Raw genomic sequence first — 27,597 nt, 5'->3', positions numbered from 1 at the left:
GCACTACATTCATTATAATTAAAAAAAGAGTATTTCAGTGGTGTAGCTTGGATTTTATACCGGCAGTCTGTTTGATGCATGTCATTGGGGTATAGTGTTTATATGAGGTTAATTTGTCATGAAATGTTTGTGGTCTATGTGTGAATGCATATCAAATGTAGGTTGAACAACTGTTTGACACAATATAATCCACAAAATGAACTTTCCTATCTTTATTTACAGCATATTAGATGTACAAAACAATAAAAAATATACTTACACGTGTCATCTAAGAGAGGTGAAAAGCTCAAATCTATTTTACAGGAATTCTCATTTCTTTTCATGAGAGTTTTACAGAGTGATCAGTTTTCTTTGGTCACTAGTTCACAAAACATGTGGATGTATTTTTTTTATTTGTTATTTTGTTAAAAGCGGTTTCATCATTGGGTAATATCCACTGTTTTTCATAAAGTCACATATTGACACTAGCAGCAAACATAGCAATGCTATACTGTCAAGATGTATGTAGTTGCTACAATATATCAGCAATTCACCTAAAACTTTTTACATCATGTACAAAACATTCATCAGAATAATTGCTTTTCAGGCGGGACTACTTCTTTAGCAGTGCTAATGTTCCCAAGATATCACTTGTGCTTAATTTGTTTCAGACATTTACCAGTATCTCTGTCAATAATTCAATTCTACCTGTAAAAGTAGCCTATGTTAAAACTAGATACACACTCTATATACAGTGTTGCTGACATTCAGTATATATATATATTTGTTTAGCTACCACGTTTGTTTTTTTCATCCGGAAGTCCCATCAAGTCGGCATGTACAGTATTTAGAAATGTTCAAATACACAGACGAGCACTTCGTGTTTACTTTAGAATCTAACAGCATGTTAAAAGTCATTGCTAATGAAAAAAAAATCCCAACAAAAATTAAAGTTGCGGACTTTCTCTCAGATGCTCGTGCAGATTTTTTTGCTTTGTACACTTTAAAGCTCCAAATAAACATCCACTTGCTTGACTCGTCTTCTTTCCACTCAGACTCATGTTTCACAGAGATTGTGGTCCATTTCTGTGTGGAATTCTGTGAGGAAAACAGCTGACGACAGGACAGTGTTGCTTCCTAAGGGCGAAGGAATCTCAGGACTTTGGAGCGGAGGAAGCGGATGAAGGATTTGGGGAACATTTCTCTTGATTCTTGTGCCGTGTAATTAAAGAAGTTCTGCGGGTGAGCCAGCACGTCAAACAAGGCCTTCATGAGCTTCTTGTCCTGGTGAGAAAAACAACCATTCATGACAAAAAATTGTGCAAATCTGTTTTTCCGTACTAATCCAAAAGAAGGCGCTATAACAGAACTGCCTCCAAATGAAGGACTAACAGAAGTAGTGTCCTTAGAAAAAGAGCATTTCAGTCACATTGTTGGGACGAAAGCACTGGCTGTATTATCAAAAGACTGACTAACTTCAAAAACATGTACAGGCTTTTTGTTGTTTGCCACTGACACAGTCTTATGATTGAAATACTTTAATTAGTTTATGGCATAAAAAGGGACCAGTAAAAACAACTAAGTAAAATCTTATTTGTACAATACAAATTGTACAAATAAAAGAGATGGATGCAGAAAAGAGATGGATGAGATTGTTATAACATACAATTACCTTAAGAATTTCCTGATGATTCTCTGAAGCGTATAACCTTCCATCCCTGACAATGTCTTCGATCAGTTCTTGGTAGTCCTCTGAAATAAACAAAATCCATCAGCAACTCATCACTGAGAAACAACAAAGGACTTAAATCACATATATAAAAAAAAAAGTATATGTTGTGCTTCTTCTCACCGTCATACGTCACATAAGGAACCTGGAAGCCTTTCCCACTATTTCCCTCGTTGGATCTGAACTGTATCCAAAGTCTCTTGGAGCGGGAGGTGAAAGCGATAGGACGCTCGTACGTCTGACACGTCTCGTAGGTCGTCACAGAGTTGGGGAGAGCTGTGAGCGGAAACACAGAAGATCACAGGAGGATTTTTGTAATCAAACTCCAATTCACTGTGACAAATCTAATGCAATCACTTGAAATAAGATTATGATGATGAAACACGATGGCTCTCCATGGTAATACTGATTTTGGCTACAGATTTTCTTCGTTGTACTTTGAAATGTACTGATTCTGCTTTTTTACAGGTTTGCTCCTGTAGTTTCTGACATTATGTTGTGTTCTTTTCCCTTTAACATATTTCAGTTTAACCTAAACATGACAAACATTGTTTATCATCAATGACAGATGTAAATGTATTTTCAAATGAACACGCACATGCGCGCACACACACACACACACACACACACACACACACACACACACACACACACACACACACACACACACACACACACACACACACACACACACACACACACACACACACACACACACACACACACACACACACACACACAGAGAGAGAGAGAGAACTCACAGCTTTTCCTCATCACGAGGTAGTCTCCGCATTCGTCCTCAATAGGCAGGTAGATTTCTGGTACAACAATAAGGATCCTGCGTTTAGGCGGTGGGTTGATGGTCCAGGTGCACTCAATGTTGGCTGGATAGTTTCCCGGGAAGTTGGGGGACTCGATGTAACCAGTAAAGTCTCCCAGTTCACCTCCACACTGCCGGTCTGTGACGGGACACACCTCATCATTAGAAAAGTTGTTGGGTTTTTTTCTTTCAGCTAAGAGCGATATCTAGAAACCCCTGGGGTAATTCAAAACATTCTATGTGTACGTATTTCACACTTCGCACATTCATGCATACGTACTTTTGCACTGCATTATGCTGGTGGAGCCGTCAAAGTCCGTGGTGGTGTTTCCAGGACAGGCGACACAATAGTTCTGGCCAAACTCCATTTGGTACGTGTTCATGGGACAACGAATGCAGCGGTGAGTGCTGGTGTTGTAGAAATGTCCCGGTGAACACTGGACTGTAGGAGCAAGAGATGGCGTCATGTTTTAAATAATTTTTTTCAATGATGAATATTACAGAGGAGACTGTGGGATCTGGACCCTCTTTTTCTTTTTCTCCTCAACTCAGCTACCTGGACTCAGTCCCCCATTTCAAATCACGACTCAAAACATCTGTCCTAAACTGCTTATTCCATCTGATGTTAAGTGCCCTGTGTTGTTTTTACTGTTTTTAATGCACTGTTGTAAATGTATGATTGTACAGTGTTGTCGAGTGCCAGGAAAGGTGCCTTCAAACAAAATGCATCATCATTATTATGAAAAAAACGATCATCATTTCCCTCATACATCATTCTGAAAGCCCCTGAAAACATTTTCTTGAGAATTTTTGGGAATTTATGGTACTCTGCAACAACAAATGGGTTTTCTGCATTTGAACTAGTCACATAAAAGATTTCGTGCTTTCACTTAAAAATGTATTCTTATTCTCAGAGAAGTTTTTTGCTGAAAGCATTTACACCACCCATATAAATACAAGTAATCAAACAAAACAGTTATGTTGTTCGTCTGTAATAACAGTATACATTCTCTATCCAAATATGCAAATACAAACATGATAAATAAGTGATCAAACACCACAGAGCAAAATGCAGCCCAGGTCACTGGTGTTATGTTGAGTTCTGTCTGACTGTGGAGAACGATGGCAGAGAAGCAAGCAGTGGAGTGATTGCGTTTAAAAAATAATACCATGTTTAATGACTGATTAGATGTATTCAGAAGATCTTAATAAAGGGTTTGCACCATCATTGGACCTTAGTGTGTCTGTAGTTAGTGAAAATGAGGGAGTGCATTTTTTGGCAGACACCTTTTTGAACTGCTTTGTTCAGGGAAGGGCGTTAGATGAATGACATTTACTCTGATAACAGAGGCAGATAAAAGCAGAAAGAAAGTGTGAGTAAAATACTGTCATTGTAAAGTGTCTGGGCTCACAAAAAGTAGAGGGTGTGTTCGTTATGGCAGGTGTTTGAGGTAAAAAGAAAAAATCTTGATCAACACAAATACATTCAGAATAAAATCATATTGCACAAATGCTTTATTTTAGTCCGAGTGAATTCACCAGTGGATAATGTACGCATGGATAGAGCACCAAGAGGTTAGATTAACTCCTAACTGCTCACTAAGTGTACCTGGTGTAAAACTTGTGCCAAATCAAACATGTGAACCTCTAAAAATGCAATCATTAAATGAGATGCACCGTGTTTTGCATAGGTAGCAGAAAACAGAGTTGGGCTTCCAAAGCCTTAATATAGAGATCTCGTATGTTCCCCTTATGCATGCATACATTTTCTCCAGGTACTCAAGTTTCCAAAAAAAAAGCTAATTGGTGATTGTAAATTAGCTTTGAATAAATTACAAATTGGGTGTGAAAGTCTGTCTTTTGTTTGCCCCGTGATGGACTGCTGACCTCTCCCAGGGATGGCCATATTGAAGATGGATGTATGAAAATAGGTAAATACGATATCATAATTTAGATCTATATGTTCCTTTGAGCACATTACTGCGAGGGGGAGGGGCAAGTTGAGTCAGTTGGACAGAACTCAGATTAATATCAGCAGAGAAGCACGGCAGGAGAAAAGCAAAGAACGACATTAAAGACCATCCAGAAACTGCAGAGGGCAGCAGAGATCATATTCAGATGACAATTGAATGATTCATTCAAAGGAGAGTTAAAATCTTCAGAGGTTAAAATGTTCTATTAATTGTGATACTATTTTCTTTTTTTTTTTTTTACACAAATACTCAGCTACAAAATAAAAATCTGAATGTTCGATTTATACTGATATTAAGCTGCACTAAAGTCATCAGATTTTAACTCAGCAGCAGGAGTAGCAGATTTCCCCACCTTTGGTTTCACACTCCTGAAAGGAAACAGCCCCAATGTGCTTGGTGACCAGGTTTCCTCCACAGGTGAAGCAGGAGGTGCGTCCCACTTCCAGCTGATACGTCCCCAGAGGACAGAACAGGCAGGGGACGAAGCCGTCACGAGAGTACTGACCTGGCGAACACTGACCTGAGCACACACGGACATTTGGTCACGTCAGACTGCGAGCAGATGTTAAAAAACAGCAGGAACTTTAAAGCAACAGCATTTGGTTCAATTCAATGTCAAGTTTGTTGATTGTCTCTCACATGGGATAAAAAATATTCTCTCCTTGTATTGAGATAAGCATCTCGGCCATGCTAGAGGAAATGTTAATGGAAACATATCATGTTTTATCTCCGTCTGTCACACACAGTGTAACTCCCGGAAAACTACTACAAACTGGGTGCCAGTAGAAATCTGCTCTTCATGTTTAGTCTGTCAGAGGAGATGGGATCAGGGATTTGACCACAAAGTGACTCCGATAGCAGTAACGATAGGAGAAGAAAACATGGTGGCTCCTTCAGCTTTCCTTCAGGACTGAAAACAGCCAAGTTTGCTCGGAGAATTCAAACAAATCTCCAACATCTGAGCTCAAGCTTTTTTACGCTTACACAAAGCAGAACATCTGCCAGGGACCGATCATTATCAAGGCACCATTGCTTCCTGTGTGACTCATATTCACAATGTATTTACATTTTCTGACTGACTCAGACTTTATTGCTTTCTCTGGTTTCCATTTATTTATTAAAGCCTTTGCATGATATATCCATCTGGAAATATAATGAAAACCATTTCTATATTTTTCTTTCCTCCCTCAGAAGAAATTTTTTAATGAACCAAAGTCCGGAAACAGCAGTTGATGCGATTAGCACAAAAGAGTGAAGAACACATTATGAAGGCATTTATCATATTTATACTTCCTACTGCTATGATTATGGACTGAAACATTGAAGAACCAGTGCATGAAATAAACCTCAGCTTACAATAATGTACAGGCACAAGAGCAATCTTAAGTAGATACAGCAAACATGAGTGAACCTTTAACGTGCTCTGCATCCTCATTAAAGTCATTAAATAACTTGAAGTCTTGAATTGCTTGATTAATATATGTGAGCACTTTTTATTCATTTTCATTGCAATTAAAAATGTAGGACTCGCATCATCACATGAGAACGACAAAGGCGAGTCGAGACTCAATTTACATGCCAATTTCAAGAAAATCAGAAAATACTACGATAACAGGTGAGAGGTAAAGGAAGGTCATTTTAACCCCATTTAAGTAGGTTATCGGTAGTAAGTAGTTACTGGTAGATAGCTATTTCAAAGTGAAAAGTATCCTTGGTGTACCAAATAAGTTTTTAGACTTAAACTGGATATGCTCATTAGTTCCTTTTATTAGATTAGTAGCAATAGTTCTGATACATTTGATATATCTAATTGATAGAGGTGTTCATTCATATGCTCTTTGGTAGTGACAAAGCATTTACAATGATTAAAGTTAATGTGGAAGCTTTGTACAGCTTTGATCATAAAATAGTTTTGAATCAAGACATTAAAATGTGTGGTGATATGACACTATATGAATCACACCGATAAAGACACGTTATCCATTTTCACAGTAAAGTGTGAGACTTTGAAACAACGAGGGAAAGTTCAAATGTTGATTTGATTTTTGTTTCCGTCTATTCACTCTTCATTAGAAATAAAGTAATAATACCGCTATGCTTGAAAACCTGCTTACTTTGCAGCTTTTTTACACATCATTTTTATCTGTTGCTTGGCGTCATATACTACAATCCAAATTATGCAGGCATTATTTTTCTATGAGTTTGATGTGATTATTGTTCGTTTGGTTACAACATGATTGGAGCTTTGCTACGGTCAGCGTGACGTCCTACCTCCGCACTCCGACAAGTTTCGAGCTCCGACCACCTTTGAAACGTCTCTTCCTTCAGGTCCGGGACAGACTTCACAAGACATCTGTCCCTCCTCATCCTGATACGTCCCGGCTGGACAAAGCACACATCGTCCTTGATCGCCATCAAAGTACGTCCCGACACTGCAACTCACTGACAGACAAGCAGAGAAATGCATCAGGACAGACAGAGCATCCCTGATCAAAGTGCATTAAACATGTTGTTCTGAGATGATCTTAAATAGTATTCATGTTGTCCAAACTCTTACATACATAGCGACTGAGATGTGAAGACAAGTTGAGTCAAAGTCAATTGTTTAATAGGGTTGAAATCAATATTTTCTGAGATATTGAAAACACACACTTGACATGAATCACCTAAAAAAGATTTTACAAAAAAAAACATCTTGCCTTGTAAATGACATCATTTTGACAAAGAGAGATCCACCCGAGCAGAAAACAATGTGAAGTGAAGACATGAAACAACAGCTACAGCAGTTCACCCTGCAGCTACTCATAATTAAACAGTCGTAACCACAGAGCAGATATGTGCAATAAATTCAGCCACATTGACTGACAAGTCCATTAAAGTAACCCCAACCTCAGCTGCCTCGAGAGTGTAATCAAAGACAGCCGTGTATGCACTTGAAATGGATAAACACAGACAAGTGCCGTCAGTTAATCGCTCATCACCCTGAAAAATATCAAAAGCCCAAGCTGCACCTGATGAATATATTCATCTGTTGATAGATTTGACAGTTTTACTAACGTTCAAAGCATCGAGGAGTCTGACACAGTTTAACAGGTGATGCATGAAGTTAAGCCTCCTGTTGCAGCACAGATCAGTTTTAAATACTCCATTAAATCAATAACTACACTAAGCTATTGCGTAATATTGATGAGCATGTTATGGTCCGTGCTTAGTTATTAAGTACAAACAAACCTTTGTTCTTATTGACTTCATTGCTTAATATTAGTGTGACTATTTAAATAGTATATGTATCATGTGTATTTTAAGCATTGTGATGTGCTTTAGTCTGAATATATATATGAACAGTTATAAAACATTTGCAGGTGCATCTGAAAAATAGCTGAAACATATTGTTTTGTCAGTTAACATATAAATTAAAAAGTTAATAGGAAGTTTGTTTTGAGTATACAATCTGCTTTAAGAAAAAAATAACATCAAAGTTTATGAAATATATTGATATTATGGGATTTGGGATTTTCACGACATGTAGGATGGAATTATAAAGATTAGAACAAAAAGGGATTTAAATAGTTCTGTCATATTGTAAGAGGTTTAAAACAAGTGGAAGTGTCATTGCTTGGATTGAATTTTGGCAAAAACTATATTTTCCATTGTATTACATGTTTAATCTGCACCTGCATTTTCAACTTCCTGTTCATAAATGTGCAAATCTAAATCAAACTTAAATGTACCAGATGAAGAAACCATTAGAACAACATAAATACAGAACAACAGGATGATGTGAATTTTTGTACTTCATGACACTGAAATAAACAAAATAGTCATAAATACTTATCTGTATTGAATATTGTGTCACTAATCATGACTCTTTACAACTGTATTTTTACGTTTTTAGAATATCCTGATTTCCTTTGAGGTATTTTCCTCTATTAACATTTCATTTTTCATGCAACACTGTACCAAAATAAATTCCTCATAGTTTGGAACCCAGCGGCAATAAACATGATGTTGATTTCTGATAAATGAGGTGTGACAGCCAAAGGACTGTATGGTCTTTAACACACACAGAAAACTAGTTAAAGGTCTGCTGCATGCTGTCGTTCATATTTGGACACAGTTATACGTTGATACTGTCCAACAAAATGACTACGAGGTTGTTGTTTATGATTCTACTCTATTTTTTTTTTTGTGCTATGTTGTTGGTGATGCTGAAAATGTTTTGGCTTACTTGCAGTGTTGAGATGACTCAGAGGATAATTCAATACGTATAACCTGTGAGTAACAAATTATACTCTTGAAATCCTGAAAAAATAAAACAAAAAACCTGGCGATCTGTTCTCTCTGAAACAGCATCTTTCTGCCTCTACTGGTATAAGGCGGACTCAACGAGACAAAAAAGCTCCAGTCTTCTCCACTGCCGCCTCTGTGATCTACATCTGACAGGTCCTAATACTTGATACAACACGGCTAAGGAACTTTTAATGCCAGCATAAGCACCTCCAACTCTTTTAAAAGCAATCACAGAGCCAAATCAAAGGGAGCATTTCCCTCTTATCTCACACAAGTGCGAAGCCTTGATTAAAGGGACCTGAGCCTCGTTTTGCTTTGGTTTCCTCCCATTCATGGTGATGCCTGTAATTAATTTGGGAATTACTGTGTCTGTCTGATAGCCTTAAGAACTTCACTTGAAAACCGAGGCTGGTCTCACAGAAGAATAAATAAATGAAATCCCTGAGCCTTTGGAGCAAAATGTGCCTCCGTTGTAGCTTTTAAGCTGCCTGTAAAGTAAAGAGTCTCCATCTCTAAAAGCTTGACACAAAAGCTTAAACGTAGATCAATTATACGTGGCTCTGCAAATTGTTAAGATTTTCCTCTCAAGAAAGAAAATGTAATTCTATCGAGAGCAGTTCATTTTTTTGAAGCCCATTGTTTATTCTGAAAGACCATGAGGAGCCATCATTGCATTGTCCTCTAACAGCTTTTATTTGACAGAGGGAAGCAGTGAGGGAAGGGAGCGAGTGAGAGTGAAAGAGAAAAAAAAACCTTGAAGCCTTTCAAATGCAAAGAGCGCTTCTATAGAGTCCTCGAATTGATGGCCCCAAAGAGGTTTAAAAGACCTTTCACCTCTATTCAAGTCCCCAGTTTTTGCCTACTTGATGACATAGGAAAACACTGCGGTATCACAGTGGTAAGGAGCTGAACCCAATAAAAGGGGTCAGGTTTCTGAATCCCCCCATTCTGTATGGCCCAATCACTGCTCGCGCCCATCAAGCAGGGGCCCAAACAGCTGATGCTAATTGATTCCCATGGTGTGGCTGAAGTCAATTCTCTTTAGCAGTTTAGTGGCTGGGGGTCATGCAAAGTGGCCCAAGCTGGGGGGCAGGGGGGACACAGCACTCAAACTGCCAGCTTGAATCAACAGCACTTCCTAAACATCTTTAATGTTAAAACAAATATGCAAACAAGTTGACCACAAACACCTAAACAGTCCTGAAAGTGTGGGCAAACTCCATTTACAGTATCTATGGACCCTTTTTATCAGCTTAGTTCACACTTGCTTGAATTTTGACATCGAGATATGTTGTATTGGACTGAAATTCAGTTGTATCGTATGTCAAATTGATAAAACAACTTAAGCTATGACTAATTTTAAAGTAGTTTTCATGTTAGTTATCAAGGCCGAAACAGCTTTGTGGAATATAAACTGTGTCACCTTCAGTCACAGAAAGATACCCGAGGAAAATTGCCTCAAACAATATAAAACATTTTCTTCAATTTTACCAGAGCTGCGTTGTCGTTCCTCTGAAGGAGTGAGAGCGAGCCCCAAGTCAAGTTTTCAAAGGAGTGGACAAACTGAAAAGAACTGAACGGCACTCCGAGCTAAGCCAGAGCAAGAGGTGGGGGAGGAGGGGAAAAATATGGCTCCTTTAAAGAGCTGGAGGTTAAGAAGAATGCCTTTCAGACCCCCCTCTCCTCTCCCAAATTACATGTCTACACCCCTGCCATGGCCAATAGACTGCTTAATGTTGACCTGAAAGCATGGTGGGGGTGTTAAAGAATCGAGACACTTCAGACTTGCCGTACTGAAAGATAGAAATGTCAAATAGGTGCATTTATGGCTTGACTCAGGTTGGCACGGATGCTAATAAATCTTAATGATGAGCCCAAATCACGTCACCGCCTACAGAACAAACTTGTGATCTTCTCTCAACAAAAATAACCTTGAAGAACAACAGAGAATCTCTTATTCGAGGGCACGTTTTAGTGTCCAGTTGAAGGGCAAAGGCTTTGAACAAGCACCTTTACCAAGTTTTATTTCTTCAGATGTGGGGGTGGCGATGTGACTCTTCACGCTCAAATATCCTCATGCGTGTAACAAACAAATCGCATACTATCCGAATAAATATTTAGACACCTCAAAGGCAGAAGTTTTCTCTCTCTCAGTGACATTAAGATGTCCGGCAAGTAGCAAACTCGCTGTGAGGCCTGGAAATAGGGGCAACAGCCAGAAAAAAAAGGGGGAAAAAAAACACAAGGCAGCTTTAGTCTCGTCACCAGTGACAGTGTGCGGTCTTATTTAATGAACATTTTCCCCCCATCACAGGTTGTGTATAAAACTCAAGCGAGAGGCAACGGTTACCAGGAGACCTGCCATCACCCTGAATGTTACACTCTTATCCCGGGGAGATGCTGGAAGATCTCACGACTTGGAGGCCCAACAACAGACTCTCTGTTCTTCCACGCGAGCTCGCTCTCCCCTCCAACCACCTCATTACAGCATGTCTGCAAACCAAATATGGCACTCATCTGGCCAACACCTGCTCCGAATCCAATCATTAAACCAACTTGTCTAAATATATCTTGCTGGCATGAGCCAATTCGGGTACTTAAAGACGTGACTATGAGCCTACTGTGTGTTGAGGGCACAGTCATAGCTGCCTACTGCATTCAACACAAAGAGGCAGGGATCATGGAAAAAAAACACACACAAAAAAAAAACAGTTTCCAGTACATGCTACATCTGACTGAGTATCATGGCTTCTGTGATCAGTAATAAGAACTTGGAACTCACCGCATTTCCTCCCGACCAGCACCTGTCCGGCCACGCAGTGTCCTGGCAGTTCTGCAGGCTGTCCCAGACTCTTGGAGAGCTCGTAATCCGCCCCGGCAAAGTGGAGGTGGAACTGTTCCCGGTTGATGGACTTCCGCAGCGTCCTGATGGTCTTCCGAAGCCGTTTCTCCGAACGCCGACGCACACAGTTCAGGTCACAACTCTCTGCTGAAAGAAGCACTTTATACTGCAACTGTATCCAAGTGTTTATCCTATACAACTTTAGAAAACCGTGGTCTCATGCCTGGATTCCCACATGCTTACCTCACAGAAAAGAAAACACCACAGGGATTTATAAATGAAAAAAATAAACAAATAAACACCTTGAACTTCTCAAATGCAAGGTCCCACCACCAAGAGCCACATCAAAACAGGAGATACTTTAACAGGTATGTTTGTTTAGTGACAGACAAGAGAATAAGAAGCAAAGGTCACAGACGGGCAGGCAGAATTCACAGAGAGACCAACCTGTTACCTCCTCTAGGTTCACATCCAGCTCAAACTCAGCCGTGATCGAGGAGCCGTCCTCCTCGCCGGCTTTCCTACCATGGCGGCTGCGTGTTCGCTGTCCAGATGACGTGCAGCGGAGGCTCACGTAGCTGAACTGGACATTTTCAGTGAAGAGAAACCTGCTATCTGTGAACATGGGAGACAACCAACCCCCCCATGACCACACCAGCAGACACACAAATGCAACATGAAACACAATTACACAATTGTTGAAGAAAATCACATAAACACCAAATACACAGGAAAATGTCATTTAAAAAAAATTAAAAATCCTCGCTGTAATATATTATCATCATGTAGGCTAAAAGGCTAGAGAGAGAGCAAAAAAAAAAAAGGATGGCATGTCATTCAGATGATGTTCTTTATTAGAAACAATTATGTTCCCTTTCAGCTAGTGTGAGGGATGTAAAAGACCATGCCGAACCCCTCCGGAGAAGCAAAATAATCCTACAATCAGAAAGCCCTTTGATTGATGGCTAGGTCAGCCCCAGCTGAAAGGCGCGCTATGGCTAATTACATCCTCCCCTGTCACCGCCAGACAAAGCGCTTCGCCCAGACACTCAAAACCACATCACTTTCCCCACAAATTTCTTTCCCATTTGCCCTCGGTTTTTGGTTTTCTTTGAAGCAGCTTTCAGGTTTTATCTGTCTTCTGTAGGTGCTCGCAGTCCCCGGTAAACCCAAATAGTTTCTTTTTCCTTTACCAGTGACATGAAATAGCTCATTTTCATATAAGCCTGTTTGTAATCCAAGTATTTTGGGGCTTTGTTAGGCTTCCTGTGCGGAAGCTCCTTTACCTGAATGTGCCGAGTTTAGGCTCTCCACAAATTTCTCCTGACTCCGCTTTAAGTTGCATTTGGCTGTGCCGGACTTAAAGGTGGCTACGGTCTTAATGCGTGCCACTTCTGGACCTGCGGGAGAGAAGAACAGAAAATACTGTCATTTTCATCTGCTTATGAATCAGTCAAGCCAAAGGAAAACAGGAGTCGTCTCTGCATTACTGTTTTGTGTGGCAGGGCGGAAAGATAAATCTCTTGAAGTTGGGTACTTGCCTAAGCAGTACAAGCCACTGTTGTTCTTTTGTGCGTCAGCCAAGCAGGGCAGAGGCATTCCACAGGTCACCGTGTAGGAATCCTCCGTCCCTGAAAACACACAAGAGGCCATGACACACAGACCAACGCTGACAAAAGTGAGGGCCACAAAAGCCAAGTTAGAGAGCAAACAGGAAGCGTGTAGGAACATGAGGAATCGCTCTGTGGACCCATGTTGACAAATGTTCTCACAACAATTCTCTGGCTAACAGAGTAGCTGTATTTCACCGCCCACCTGATTGTACTCAAGCGTTTGAAAAAAAATAAAATAAATAATAACGTGAATGCAACTTAATCTCTGTTTTCAAATAGTGACCACACAGAGAATCCTACATGTTTGTTGTCTACAAAGCATAACAAAGTCCAGAAACATGAAAAGTTTTGAAATTTCTAACAGTGATCAATGCAACGTGGGTATTCCTGCCAAACCGTTATGGATGAGCGAACACAAACTTAGACAGCCTCGGAGCCGTTTCTTTACTTTAAACCAGCAAGCAGCTGGTTTAAAGCTGCTGATCAGATGTTCAAAATGACAAATAAAGTGAGCAAAAAAAAATAAAAAATCTGTTAGATCTGTAATTGTGTGGATGATCAAAGTTACTTGATGACGTTATTAATTTCCAATCTAAAACGCAATTTGTTGAACAATCAACCAAAAAAATGTAAATAACCCAATCTAAGCAAACAACATTCATCTGCAGGAGAGTTTGAGGAACATGGATGATCGTCAAGTGGGATGCCACTCACCACTGCTGATGTGAACTTGAGACTGGCATGTCAGAAAGCAGCGGTCGCCTCCCTCCTGCTTACTACAGTTCAAGGTAGGTTTAGAGGGGGGTTTTGTTGGTGGTAAACCCTCAGCCTCTAGATAGAAACCACAATAAAACTCAAAGGTAAAAAAGGACATGTTTAAAAGAGATGCACATCAGAAAGAGGCACAGGAAGCCCCAAAGCCGACAGCAGTGTGGCAAAACAAGTGACAGCGGATTAAAGAGAAAAAGAGAATAATTCAAAGTATCTCCTGTTTTTGTCCCCAAAAGTGTCATAAAAAAAAAAAAAGTTTTTTAAATCTCACACTATACCCAAACAGAGACAGCAACAGTGTTAACTCGGTGTGCTTTATACACATGGAGGCACCAACTTACCAATGCAGTCTTTTTTGTTCCAGTGTAGCTTAAAGCCAGGACGGCAAAAGCATTCAAATCCACCTATGGCGTTCTCACAACCCTGCTCACAGCCGCCATTGTTCACACTGCACTCATTTATATCTGGGATGAAAAGGGAAAATCATTATTATAATTACAGGGTCCACTGTGAAACACTTCAGTGAGCGAGAACTCGCATTGTGTGTGTGTGTGTGTGTGTGTGTGTGTGTGTGTGTGTGTGTGTGTGTGTGTGTGTGTGTGTGTGTGTGTGTGTGTGTGTGTGTGTGTGCTTCTTTTTCAGAATAACACACCTGTAAAATGAGTGCTTGTGTGTTACGCTCAACTTCTTATGTGTAGCCCCCTCCGCCTGACTCACCTCCACAGTGGGCCAGTCCGTACATGGTATAGCCTTTGTTGCACAGACATTGAAAACCACCAGGGGAGTTCACACACGTGTGATCACATGTGCGCTCAAAAAAACATTCATCTATATCTGTAATCAAAATCAGACAGATGACATAATAGCAGGGCAGTGAGTGGCAATCTGCATCAGCAGGAATTTCCCACACACAAAAAAAGACACACAGTTTTCCCTTTTTGTGGAATATATCATGTGCACTATGGTCCAGAAGACTAATACAATGACTTTTGATTGCATTGGTTCATTGAAGATGCATGTAAGTATTTGTTGTTGAATAATTACTTGTTTAAACACTGATCATAAAGCTAAAGGAAAAAATGCAGGAAAGGTTTAAGCAAACAAAGAATCAGATTAACCCAGCCAATGGGACCACCTTGCAAACAATGATGACAATTATGATAATATTGTGATAATATTGTGATAATACTGATTTTTCCAATTAAGAGCTGTTTCCATTTATTTATAGTGATCACACTATTAATGGAAAGACAATCACGATATCACTAAAAACAAGCTTAAATACAATATCACAATCATTTGCTAAAGAGACAGACTCTGGTGGGCAACATTTAAAGTGTTTTAGAAAATGTCCTTAAAAAAGAACAATATTGTTTTTTTTGGTGTATTTCTGAATGCAAATAGAGAAAACATGAAAAAAAGCAAATAAATAAAAAAGTAGTATTATTGAAGTTGCAGTTATTAAAAAGAAAATGTATTTTTAAATAATGTTCCTCTCTCCTGCATCTTTCTTGTCCAGCCCCTTTACGATTAAACGAGGCTGGTATAAATGCTCTAAGTGCCGAGTTTGTTGATTTCTGCCTCAATCACACACAATGTCTCGAGACTTCAATGAAAAAGATTCTACCTTGACATGAACGTTCATCTGTCAGCAGCTTGAAGCCTTTCCTGCAGTTGCACTCAAAGCTGCCGATGGTGTTCCTGCAAAAGTGCTCGCAGCCGCCGTTGTGCAGCTCACACTCATCGATATCTGAGGCGAAACGCACAATTACACAGACGCAGCTCCCAATAAAAGTTGACTTTTCAAAGCACATCTCCTCTTTGTCTGACCTTTGCATGTTTTTCCATCCGGCTGCAGCGTGAAGCCGACGGGGCAGGTGCAGCGCACGCCTGTGGATGTGTCTTTGCAGGTGCAGTCGCAGCCCCCATTGTTCACCGCACAGGTCTCTGAAACGACAAAACACCATGTCAACATTTGTGAACGACTCTGCTCTTCGGGGGGGGGGGGGGGGGGGGGACACTTTGATCTTTCTATGCATCAAATAAATGGAGCTCAATAAAACACACCTTGATTTGTCAACATTGTGCTTTCGGTCCTCGAAAAGATTTTTTTTTTTTTCTCTCTCTCTCTTCAGCTTTTGAATTTTTGGGGGGGGAATCGCAGTTAAAGCAGATGTTAACATCTAGGCTGACGATAACAACATGCACTCGTTACAGAAAAGGACACAGCAGTCAGCTCGCGTGTGCGAGTCCTGCAGCGAACAGACCGCCGAAGACCTGATGTTTTACATGTAAGCAATAACCCAGATTCACCTTCACACACCGACTTTACAAGGAAAGATTCACACGCTTTCTTTCCCAAATGGAAGCAAAATGTGAAATGTACCACACTGTCACAAATGCGTATATTTCAGGCGGGAATTTGGGTGCGAGAAAGAGAGCGTGTGGCTATTTCACAGCTTGCTCAAAAGTCTGAGGAATGTATCGGTTTTACTAAACATTACTTGTCTCTGCCGTTTGACACTCCTGAGTGGTTCCTGGCGGCGAAACATGTCACGTAAAAACAAACCCGAGCTGTTAAGATTGTGAGCGGCGTAAATTTTTACCCATTAGCAGTCTCCTTTTGACCCGTTTGTCCACCTCTGTAAAAGACGTGGCATTGTGGTCGGAGGCGTCGGTGGTGGCTTCGTCTCGCTCTAAGAACACAGAGTCCGAGGAAAAAAAAAAAAAAAAAAAAAAAAAAGATACAGCTTGAATGCAATATTTGACTACTTTTGATAAACAACACAAGCATGCTGACCTCTGTGTTGACTCCAGCTCAGGCTGTTTGTATCATCCTTCAGAAACCAGATGTGTTTTTACACTGGAGACGTTCAGCATGTAGTGACTTGGTGTGACTTAGATAACAAGCAGATCAGTAAAGTGAATCTGGCGACAACATCGCAGTTACTGTATTCGCCTGGACCTCACACACGCTGCTGCTGCTGCTGCTGCTGGAAAGACAGATATTACCCACTATCTGATAGCTGATCTTTATCTGCCGAAACCATTGCATGGAGAAACAAAATGCACCCCACCAAGCAGGAGGAGGACTGATAGAAAGAGATACTTCACTCGTTCATCAAGATATCGCAGGCATTACTGAAGAAAGTCCAAAGTGTTATACTGCAAGTTGCTCCCTGAATGTAAGAGGAAGTTTAGTTTTGCCCCAATTCTGAACCCAAACTACAATTTAGTAATCATGCCCTACCTAAAATACTTTAATCCCAAACGTTTGCAGAATATATTGTACATTGGTCGCTTAATTTTGTATCTCTTTTAACCTACAGCCGACTAAAAGAAGCTGATGTTCAAACTGCACTGTCTTCAGCATGAACTCTCATCATCGGCTTATTCATCCAAATCATCTTTCATGCCGCATGTTTTCTTTCTTATCAAGAAGCCATATTTTCTATTCTTTTGAATTCCTTTTCCTGGTTTTCGCATTTTAAGATGTTACTGTTTACAACTGTTTAGATCGATCAATAAAAAGTCAAACTTTAATTGTGCTGAAACCTTTAATTTGCCACGATGGCAGTGTTGTAAAAGATAAAAAACAAATTGAACTGAAATTTAAAATTCAGTTTTCATATGTAGTTGACAACCGCTACGGTGTTGCACTCATATTGCATCATGTTGATTTGTCTCTATCATCCTTACAACAAATACGGTAATACTTTGAAAAGCACTGAGATAATATTCCAGATTTCATGCATAATTTAACATGCGTTTCCTTAAATGTTGAGGGGATATGTTCATAGGCTGCATGATGGGTTAGAAGTTGTTGCTCTCGCCTCGCTGCATGAACATCAGATGACCTTGAGTGTGCATGTTCTCCCTGTGCATGTGTGGATTTTCAGGTTTCATCTCACCAATGAGGTTAAAATGGTTACTAATGTGCCTGTAGGCGTAAATGTGACTGTGTGTGACTGTCTCTCTCTCTGTGTTTTTGCCCTGTGAGGACCTGGTGTGCTGTCCTCGGTGTCCACTGTGTTGCAGAACACGGGTGGATGGACGTTTGCCATCTTCAGAATTTTCACCTGCGCCCTAGTGATGTGTGAGTTTGCGATGACTGAGCTCCTGAAAACTCGTCTGTATCAAAAGCTTCTATTAATCAGCTTCTAAAGAGCTACAAAGTGTGAGACGATCAAAAGTGGATGAAAATGTACCCCTTTGATATTTACAGCAGTTTGACTTCCGTGTGGCTGTGCATTGCCTGCTTACCTAAACACGACCTCTTGTCAGGTTGCAGCGTATACCGGACGTGACATCTGCATATGGGGCCATTCTCTGTGTCCTCACACGTGTGCTGGCAGCCTCCGTTGCCATGGTTACAGGTCACTGCAATGTCAACAGCATGCAATCATAGAGTGAATCAAGAGGCTCCCCATACATGTCGGTTGGAGTATTGTGCGTGTCTCAGTAGGTGTGTTGTGGGACGTCTTCTTCATGCACATACAAATGCAGCCCCTCTGGTTCCTCGCCAGCTCAAACCCGGGACGACACTCACAGGCCACGCCCCCTTTGGGTGTCTCTTTGCAGATGTGGGCACAGCCGTGCTCCTTATTCATACAGTTGAGGCCCTCTGGGGACAGAAGGAGGGTGAGAGGGACACAATGAAACTCTCCTACAGTGACTGACCGGCTACACACAAAAGCACACACACTGAGAGATTAGTCTGGCATCCTCAAAGACACTGATTGTCCTCATGCCTTACGCAATCCAAAAACATCCACCGCTGTGCTCTTTGGGGCACTGCTACGTGGGAGAATAACATCTATCACCAGGGCTAATGTTGCTCAGAATGTCGCTCTGGGAAGCGACACTCTTCGAACACTCTTCTCCAAAACCAGATGAAGCCAGGTCACGGCTGAGCGGACACTTCTACGGGATTTAAAAGGGTTGTCAGGATCCAATGGGGTTGGAAAGTACTCGCATTTGAGTTGACTTCAGTCAAGAAGACAAAACAAAAGGCGCTCGAGACTAATCTGCGACATAGAGCACAGTGTTGCAGTTATTAACTTCAGTTTGTTCTCGGGGACACCGAGATCCTTTTTCCCACAGCGTGAAGCTGCCGCAGATAAAAGCTCAGTGACGGGAGTCAGCTTGAACCTGTCACCCCTCATTGTGCCGTCAATCTCTGACGTGACAGTGATTATGGGAGAATTTGCAACATCTTCTTTTCTTTTTTTTTCTTTTTCTTTTTCATGGCTTCATACAATTAGGACAGACACGCATCGCCAGACACGGGTAACACAAACACAAAACCTCATGTGTTCCAACATTTCAAAGAGTGCACAGACTGTATACTGACCCACGGAGCGGTGGATGCATGTGTGCTGGTTGTCACTGAGGAAGAAGCCCTCTTTGCAGCGGCACTCGTAGCTGCCCATGGTGTTGACACAAGTGTGCTGGCACCCGCCATTGTTGAACTTGCATTCGTCTACATCTGCAGCACAGTGGATTAATGAACAGGTTACGAAACTCTTGCAAAACTTCCTTTTTTTTCTTACATCCACAAATGAGTTTTTAAACATTTTGTATAAAAGAAATTCACGTGTTTATCCCGTCACTGCCAACTGATGTCTTTCTGCAGCCTGAACCAGCGTGAGAAACTTCACATGCGGCTCACACAAACATGCACTCCTCGGATGATTCAAGCTCTCCGTCTGAGCCACTGAGGGTTAGTCAGTTGTTTGAAAGCTGGTCTTACCTAAACAGTTGTGTCCGTCGTGTGCCAGATTGAAGCCATCATAACAAGTGCAGCGATAATTGCCTGGTATGTTGTTGCACTCATGCACACAACCACCATTGTAGTCCAAGTCACATTCGTCAATATCTGAGAGGAAAACAAGGTCAACAGCAAATGAAAACTGTTTCCGCCTGTTCCAGACACGACTGTAGAAAGCACATGGATAGAGTATATCTAAAATAGATATAAAGAGAGCAGAAGAATGTATATTTAATTGTGACATTTATGATTCTTCTGGTATAAATCCAGAATTCTCAAGACTAGAGAATGGGAACTCATAAAGCCTTTCAGATTATAGATGGAACTTCGTCCAACCCTCAATTCAGTCCACACACTATTGTGACACAAATAAATAGAACATTTACCGGATGACTGAGGCCCTTTACAGACTTGCTGAATAGATTCAACAAACCCGGAGATGTTAAACATATCCCAATGTGTGTGCCTTGATGTCCCCACATTGCTTCCACTCTGACATAGCAACAGAAAGTAGACACATTACCTTCACAGTGCTTTCCATCTCCTTTAAAGCCTGCTTTACACGTGCACTTGTACGAGCCTTGGGTCGTCTGACAAATAGCATCAATGTGACAGCCATCACTTCCCTCTGCGCATGGATCTGCTGGGATCCACAAGACATTGTGACCAAAACAATCAAGAGAACACGTCAAACGCCGAGCGGTTTCACTGCTTGTAAGGATACATATTTTCTAAGAATACACAACAGAATGAAATGACAAGCACGAAAACAAAGTTCCCCGACGAGAGTAATACCCGACAGCAGGTTTTCAGGGAAGAGAATCCAAAGAAGCCAAACTTTAGAGAGCATTTACAAACGCGCCTGTAGACGAAACACGCAGCTTAAAAAAAATATACTTCGCGTTTCCACTCTAAATAGAAGAATCACCGGTGGGGAAACAACAAGAGCGCACTCCGTGCGTAAAGGAGCGCGCGCGCGCGCACGCACACACACACACACACACACACACACACACACACACACACACACACACACACACACACACACACACACACACACACACACACACACACACACACACACACACACACACACACACACACATACACACAGTCCCACCTCGAATCTCTGGAAGCGCTGCGCTCTGGCGACTATTTAACAAGAGCAAAAACAAACAAAAGTCCCTTGCAGCCCAAATAGCTCCCATGGTGATATGATCCAGGTTTAGAGATCTTCTCAAAAGGACGCGTACGCACTGGACTCGTCCGCGAGCGTCCGCCTCATTTTCATTCTGGCCTGTCAATCTGCCTCACAAGGGGCTTTTGAAAAGAGAAAGGAGTGAGTGACTGTGTGCGTCTGAAAGAGAGCGAGAATGAGAGCGTGCGTGCGCGTACACGTGTGAGTGGGAGTAAAAAAAAAGAAGAAAAAAAAACGCGCTTTTGAAGCAGAGAGTTGAGGCAAGACGCTCAGCCAATGAGAAGCAGGAAACGGGCGCAGCGTGCGTAAAACATTACCGAACCAGTGCGCAGAATAGAGATTTTATTTTGAAAGCAATTACCCCAGAAGTTCTTATTCATTTATAAAAACTCAAACCTACTTTTCTCCAGAACCAGTCTGTCAATCTGCTGGCCCAAACAACCCATTTAAGCGAGGTTTAAACAAATGTGTCAAACACATTTTAGTTCAGGGGCCACATGCGGCTCAGTTTCATCTTGAGTGGAGTGGACTGGTAAAGTAATACGTTTCCTTTGTTTGTTGTGCGCAGAGTACCGGTATGTGTGATGGAAATGTCTAGAAATTCAACAGATAAGATAGTTAGTACCAACAATTACTGCAATCTCAATATAAATCCAATTTTCAACCATACCATCTGGCACAGAATAGAATAGAATATCTCATGTCTAAAATACACGTTTTTACAAACTCACTTTCATGTGAATATGCCAGCTCGGGTTTCAGTGTTGTATTGTGTCTGCTACACTTAAAAAAAAAAAAAAAAAAAAAATTGTTTTCTTTCAATTTTTTGCAATATTCCGTGTGGCTTTGCTGCTGGATTGGAGCCTATTGGAGGTCGGTTTTGGCCCACAAGCCTTATGTTTGATGCTCCCGGTTGAAATTGTCATAATATAGAATCCTTGATTTATCAACACAAAAGAAAATTCCAGCTGTGCTGGATTGCCTGAGTGAATATGTAATTAAACACAAGTCTCTGAGTTTCTTGATGTAAAAACGCTAACCCTAACCCTAATTTAATGTACGTGCAGATCACTTTTTTAAAATTAAAACATGCATGTGTTCAAGTGCTCACGAACATCATGATTAATGATTCTTTCCAGCAGACCTGGGCATCCCAAGTCCCAGGGGGCCATACTTGGACCTTTCGCTCTGCTTGACCAACCCTCGGGGCATCACTGGGAAATTCTCTATCAAATGAAATCACTTTCTGTTTCAAAGTTTCTGAACGTTGACTCACATTAGCTGCAAGTGTATTGGTGAACTTTATAACTGAAGGTAAAGCAGAAGAAAGCCAGAGAGAATCTCGTGATCTTTGTAGCGCTTTTCCGCCACCTGGCGGTGAGAAAATATACAACAGGCACTCAATTTTAATCTATTTATTTATAATACAGATCTACTTTGTGGTACAGTATACAAAAGCATTAAAAAAAACATACATTGCATGTTCAACGGAAGTGCACGAAATTAAAAACAAAAACTGTCTTTCTGAGAGGCTCTACACCAGTTATCTCAAGATTTCCATTAAAAAGGTTTTGTAATAAATAAATATAAATTACATAAGAATCATAATGGAAAGAAAAGTCAGGTAAGTCATTAAGGCACATCCCACATCCCAAAATGTACCTCACAAAAAAAAAACAATATGGCAACTCCCTAAGGACAAAAGAATACAAGCTTATTTTCCAGCTTAAAAGAGCAGCATTCCTCTTTTCAATAAGAATCATAAACATGTTCAGCATTGAACTACCCTGCCACAGAAAAGTTCATATATTAAGCAACTTCTGCAGAGTATCGCCTGACAATTTAGTTTGAGACAGGTGAGGTGAAGGAAACAAGACAAAGCAACCGTTATCACTGCAGTATTTGAGACAGTGTGCACGTTGGCAAAAAATAAAAAAAATAACAATTGTGACAATGACTGTCGTTTGTGGAAATGTCATATTATTGCTAAAATAGGATGCTTTTTTTACAAGCCTGTTTGGTTGAATAAAGATCTGCTACTTCTCACCATGACAGCAAAAGTGGCAGACAGCCCCAGAGCACTTATCACATTCAAAATGTCTGCATAGTTTGAACTGTTGCTTCTAAAAATAAATTATAGCAATGATAAACACATCTCTCCAAGAGTAATTCACTGGCTAAAAATAGTATGTTAAGTTTCTCACAACAGCGTTCAAACACAGTAAGGATTTCATGGATCAATGATGGTACATTTTGGTCACTACTCTTCCCCCCCCCCCTGCAGTCCAACACTTCTGCACAGAGCACAAGCTACAGCTGCCTTTTGAGAGAAACGCGGAAAAAAAAAGAGACGTGAGAATATGACAAAACTGGCTTTAAACTGTGTTTTCAAGCACATTTCAGAAACAAAACAAAAAATTCCTACATGAAAGTAGTGGTTTGCCATTTCCATAGTTTAAAATGGTTTGGATTCCAACAGTTTATATACAAAGTCCATGAAAGAAAAAGAACAAAATATCTGATTTAACATAACATGCAATGTCATTTCAATGAGACCTTAAAATATATATATAAAAAAAGAACATCACTGCCGTTATTTCAAAAGCCAGAGAGACATACTGCAACCAAAGAACCAACAGTATCTGAGTCAATGTGCACAAACAGCTAAAGTAACATGTGGTGCTTCAAAAGTCTGGCATGCGTCAACGGTCTGAAAGACTTCTCGTCTATATACAGAGTACAAAGACTGTTGAATTCAGAGTTGGACTAAAATGATCCTTGGAGTTAACAGAAGTTATTTGTGTTATGAAAACGTGGAGAAAGCAGAGTGGACACAAGAGCAACGTGTTGAAGAGCAACACAAAGCTGCCGGCTTTCTCATGCACACTTATAATGTGACACATTTAAAAACAAAAACACAACAGTCCTGATATGTATGACAAGGTGACATATTTACAAAAAGCTCATCAATTGATAACAAAATAACCAAAAACCATTGAGAATCAAACGTGAAGCTTTACCCAAATTTGACTCCACATCCTATAAATAACACTAATGCCCACCTGGTTTTGTTTTTCATCTTTTCTATATATTTAAAAAAAAAAAAAGGAAAATCAACTCTATACAAAAGTTAAAAAAATAACCATATAAAAAGGAATATTACGTAGACAAAAAAACTAACCAACTGATCTAATGGGGGGAGGGTCGGTCTACCACTGGAGACAAATCCATGAGGGTGCCATGGATAACCCCACAGGGAGATTCAACAGGACCGTTCACCAACTTTCTTTTATTTCTTCTGGGAGCTGGGGTGGAAGTGTGTCCGGCAAGTGCGTGGCGACTTGTGTGGACGTCAGGGTCTTCGGTTTCTTGGAGCTGCAGCAAGGCTTGAAAAGGCGGGGATCAATAATTACCTCTCCAAATCGACCTTTGTAGACAATGCCGCAGCACACCTTTTGTCTGTTGGGGGGGGTGGCAGAAACAGAACAAATCCTTTGAGTTCTTAACATCCATAATTGGAAAGAAATTTGTTATGCTATATATAATAGAAAACTGTAGTTTTACCTTTTCCAGTAGGTGCGGTCCAAGAAGGAGAAGATTGAAGGTGACGAGCGTCTCTGCTGTTTGGACTCGATGTCCGAGCCGTCGTCCGACTGGTTGCTGTAGCTGGGAGACTGAGCTGGAGACACGCTGGAGGTGGTGCTGTGAGCATCTGAGTCTGCTTAGAAACACGGAAACAGTTCAAATCCATCATGAGATCCAACTGAAAACAGCCTCGCATCACTCTACATCAAGGACATTCAGAAATGTTATAGTATTTTGTTTTGGAACGTATTCATTAACTACAAAAGTAAAACTTCAACCAATCCGCAATAAAAAAAAAATTGTGATCTTATCAAGTAATCAAATTAAGCTTTCATACAAAAAAAGATTTGTAGTAATTAGTTTTAACTTGAGTGAAAATGTTACGCAAGACTAAAAAAATCTTAAGATAAATCTATATTCATAAACATTTTAATTTGTAATATATTATTTAACAAAATGCGCAGTCTTCAGCCTGATGTTACCATGCCAACCTAAAAGTGAAGATGCTGCTGAACACATTTACCTTTATTCAAAATAATATATTTAATCTGTCTGGATTTCAATATATTTTACAATAGCTCAAAAATGTGGAAACACAAAGGTCACCTGAAATTACAGACACTTACTTTGTCTCTTCAGCTTGTGCAGCCTCTTTAGTTTGCTCTTCTTTTTGCCATCACCGTTCTTGATCTTCTTGGGTTTGGTCACCTTGAAGCCCGGGCCAGCTCTGGCATCCACCACCTGAAACACCACCCGAATCAAGTCACTCGGTGAATTCAGTGCATGTTAAAGATGCTTAAAGAAACGTGATCAATTCAGCGCAAACAACTCACATGGTTCCAGTTCTTCTTGGAGCCGATTGGCAGCTTCTTCCACCTTTTCACCAATAACACACAGGCGTTGCAGATGTCGCCAACGCGATCCTCTGAGAGCCTGAACAAACACAAAAGGAAAGTGTCATAAACTGAATTTAACACACTAATAAAAAAAAGACAAGGAAAACAGCTGCGGTGGTGGTGAGATTGAAGAGCAGACAGACTCACAGGGCAAATGACTGAATCTCTCTTACCCAAAACACAGCCTGAACGTCTCCTCATAGCGGCTGCTGTCTGTGAAGCGGGAGCTGGAGGACTTGGTCTTACAGATGCAGCAGCCGTCGTTACTCCGGTAGATCTTGGACTTGTGAAAGCCAAACATACTCTGTCTGTTGGTCAGTGTTGTGGTCTCACACACACACGCACACAAAAAAATCCTGAAAAAGCGTGAAGCACACGGTGAGGCGATTGTCCCTGTGAAAGGCACCATGGATGTCTGCACACAGTTTGTACTGTTGAAAGGGGGCGGTCCCTACACACACACACACACACACGTACACGAACCGCCACAAAAACACTCAATTCAACTTATAATACATTGAATCCAACTATCAAACAAATGTGCGCGTGTATCTGGGCGCAAACACCCCTTGAAATTTTTTTTTTAAAAAGCGTTAAAATTCGCTAAAACACGACGACGACAAAGTATCTCGAAGACTTTAAAGCCGTGTCACGAGACCAAATACAACATAACACGACAAAAGCGCGAAAGATTTCATTTAAGCGCGATCGCATAGTGTATAACGTGACCAAAAAGTAGAAGTTTGAGAGGAATAAAGTGGAGTTAGACATGCGAAGGAGAGGCGTGAACTTTGCAGCGGCAGTCTGCACGGTGAAGCGAGGAGACGTTACACCCACCACACGCACACGACGAGTCCCCTTTTACTACCGAGGATCTTACTTACAGCTACTTTTCTGGACACTTCCACGTGTAATTAAAGACATACACGATGGACAATCGCGAAACTTAATTTAAAAACCGAGTTTTGGGTCATCGTTGATCGACATGTGCTTCTGCGAGGAAATGTGAAACAAAAAGCGGGCAGCAGCAGCTTTCTGAAGTCCACAAACAAAAAGCTACCGTGCTATTTGCTAAATTACACATGCTCGGAAAACACGTCGCTGCTGTGCCACAACGTCTCGTGGAAGCAGCCGATTTGTTTAATAAAAGCGAAGAAAAAGTTGCGACGAGCGCATCCTTCCCTTTAATTCAAACTTTTGCCCGCTAGAGCGCCAAATATGGCTCATTGTTGTTAGCCATTAGCACGCGGGCTAGCCGCCGCAGCTGCCATCACCACGCCGCGCGCTCCTTCACTTCCACGTTATCCCATTGTGGAGCAGCCTTTGTACCTCGCGCCCGTCACAACACGTCAGGCTGCAAATATCACCCCGCCGCGACCGCTTCGCTCGCACCAAACCGACATGTAACACAGTTTAAACGTAATGTTTGCGTGAGAGAAATAAGAATGCACTTACTGAACAAAAAACTTTGAATCTTCGCCGTTTCTTTTCACGCACTGCGCATGCTCTTACTACTACTACTGCATACAGCTGGTCATTACAATGTCATTTACATAAAAAGCCGGAATGAAAAGGACTTTGGCGGAGAAATGACCATATAAGGAGCGCAGCCGTTGGGTTTGAACCTAAATTCAACCAATCGACGCGCTTCTCACGCACACCTCGGAAGAAATGGGTTGTGGGCGATGTAGTTGACAACCAGGAAGTTAACTGTCAACAGCTCGCTTCAAAACGCAAAGTCCCACAATCCATCTGCAGTGAGACTTCAAAAGAAAAAAACAATGTCTGATATGGCGCGAAAGAGTTTGTTTACATTTTCTCCGTCGTGAAAGCACAGTCAACGACAATAAATCCGCACTTCAACAAGTTTTTAACCTAATATTTACTTGGAACAGTTTAAAAAAAATCTTGAATTAAAAGATTAGAGTCATTTCAATCCGTGTTTTGGATCAGAATGGACATTCATACTTAAATACATTTTTAAATGAGGATTTATTGACAAACTTTTTTGAAATCCAGATATTTATTTTAGTCATTAAAATCAATGAAAGCGTATTTATGATCAATGATATTTGTGATTAAAATCACGGGTTTCAAAGCAACTTTGAGTCTTATTGATACAGCAAATACC

The 27,597-nt window shown here is 40.8% G+C and overlaps 2 protein-coding genes across 7 annotated transcripts; both read right to left on the bottom strand.

Annotated features, from left to right (window-relative positions):
• Positions 1 to 48: 48 nt before the first annotated feature.
• Positions 49 to 21,054, bottom strand: scube2 (signal peptide, CUB domain, EGF-like 2). 5 transcript variants are annotated; one of them, XM_080496683.1, is made up of 23 exons: positions 20,908 to 21,054; positions 20,311 to 20,430; positions 19,770 to 19,895; positions 19,371 to 19,505; positions 18,516 to 18,641; positions 18,281 to 18,397; positions 16,624 to 16,713; positions 15,848 to 15,964; positions 15,645 to 15,767; positions 14,735 to 14,851; positions 14,359 to 14,481; positions 13,961 to 14,077; positions 13,175 to 13,264; positions 12,920 to 13,033; positions 12,081 to 12,248; positions 11,574 to 11,780; positions 6,773 to 6,943; positions 4,854 to 5,021; positions 2,809 to 2,970; positions 2,470 to 2,667; positions 1,832 to 1,984; positions 1,652 to 1,731; positions 49 to 1,263 (listed from the first exon to the last, which is right to left on the bottom strand). In XM_080496683.1, exons 1-23 carry the CDS (start codon positions 20,993 to 20,995, stop codon positions 1,117 to 1,119), a joined length of 3,057 nt encoding a protein of 1,018 aa, XP_080352809.1. In that variant the 5' UTR covers positions 20,996 to 21,054; the 3' UTR covers positions 49 to 1,116. The 5 variants fall into 5 exon arrangements, with proteins under 5 accessions (XP_080352809.1, XP_080352811.1, XP_080352810.1 ...); XM_080496685.1 differs by having other exon boundaries at positions 11,574 to 11,777; XM_080496684.1 differs by having other exon boundaries at positions 20,311 to 20,427.
• Positions 21,055 to 23,934: 2,880 nt separating this feature from the next.
• On the bottom strand, positions 23,935 to 26,972 carry sinhcafl (SIN3-HDAC complex associated factor, like). Of its 2 annotated transcripts, none has more exons than XM_080496742.1 (6): positions 26,922 to 26,972; positions 25,640 to 25,822; positions 25,404 to 25,503; positions 25,197 to 25,311; positions 24,550 to 24,706; positions 23,935 to 24,444 (listed from the first exon to the last, which is right to left on the bottom strand). In XM_080496742.1, the coding sequence occupies exons 2-6, from the start codon at positions 25,765 to 25,767 to the stop codon at positions 24,261 to 24,263; spliced, it is 684 nt and encodes a 227-aa protein (XP_080352868.1). In that variant the 5' UTR covers positions 25,768 to 25,822; positions 26,922 to 26,972; the 3' UTR covers positions 23,935 to 24,260. The 2 variants fall into 2 exon arrangements, with proteins under 2 accessions (XP_080352868.1, XP_080352869.1); XM_080496743.1 differs by having other exon boundaries at positions 24,550 to 24,703.
• Between the last annotated feature and the right edge of the window lie 625 nt (positions 26,973 to 27,597).

This window comes from Blennius ocellaris (assembly GCF_963422515.1).
Source record: "Blennius ocellaris genome assembly, chromosome: 1".
In the NCBI taxonomy this organism is placed as follows: Eukaryota; Metazoa; Chordata; class Actinopteri; order Blenniiformes; family Blenniidae; genus Blennius; species Blennius ocellaris.
Note: the sequence above shows the minus strand (reverse complement) of the source record. Positions and strands in the feature narration are given on the sequence as shown.

What these genes read in the sequence shown, in the direction of transcription:
- scube2 (XM_080496683.1), bottom strand. Translation starts at nt 20,995, where the DNA reads ATGGGAGCTATTTGGGCTGCAAGGGACTTTTGTTTGTTTTTGCTCTTG. An exon ending in CAGTGGCTTGTACTGCTTAG is followed by an intron (nt 13,034 to 13,174) that starts GCAAGTACCCAA and finishes TCTCTCCCGCAG; the next exon opens with GTCCAGAAGTGGCACGCATT. An exon ending in GCTGGTCGGGAGGAAATGCG is followed by an intron (nt 6,944 to 11,573) that starts GTGAGTTCCAAG and finishes CTTGTCTGTCAG; the next exon opens with TGAGTTGCAGTGTCGGGACG.
- sinhcafl (XM_080496742.1), bottom strand. Translation starts at nt 25,767, where the DNA reads ATGTTTGGCTTTCACAAGTCCAAGATCTACCGGAGTAACGACGGCTGC. An exon ending in CCAAGAAGAACTGGAACCAT is followed by an intron (nt 25,312 to 25,403) that starts GTGAGTTGTTTG and finishes GTGGTGTTTCAG; the next exon opens with GTGGTGGATGCCAGAGCTGG. An exon ending in GCACAAGCTGAAGAGACAAA is followed by an intron (nt 24,707 to 25,196) that starts GTAAGTGTCTGT and finishes CGTGTTTCTAAG; the next exon opens with CAGACTCAGATGCTCACAGC.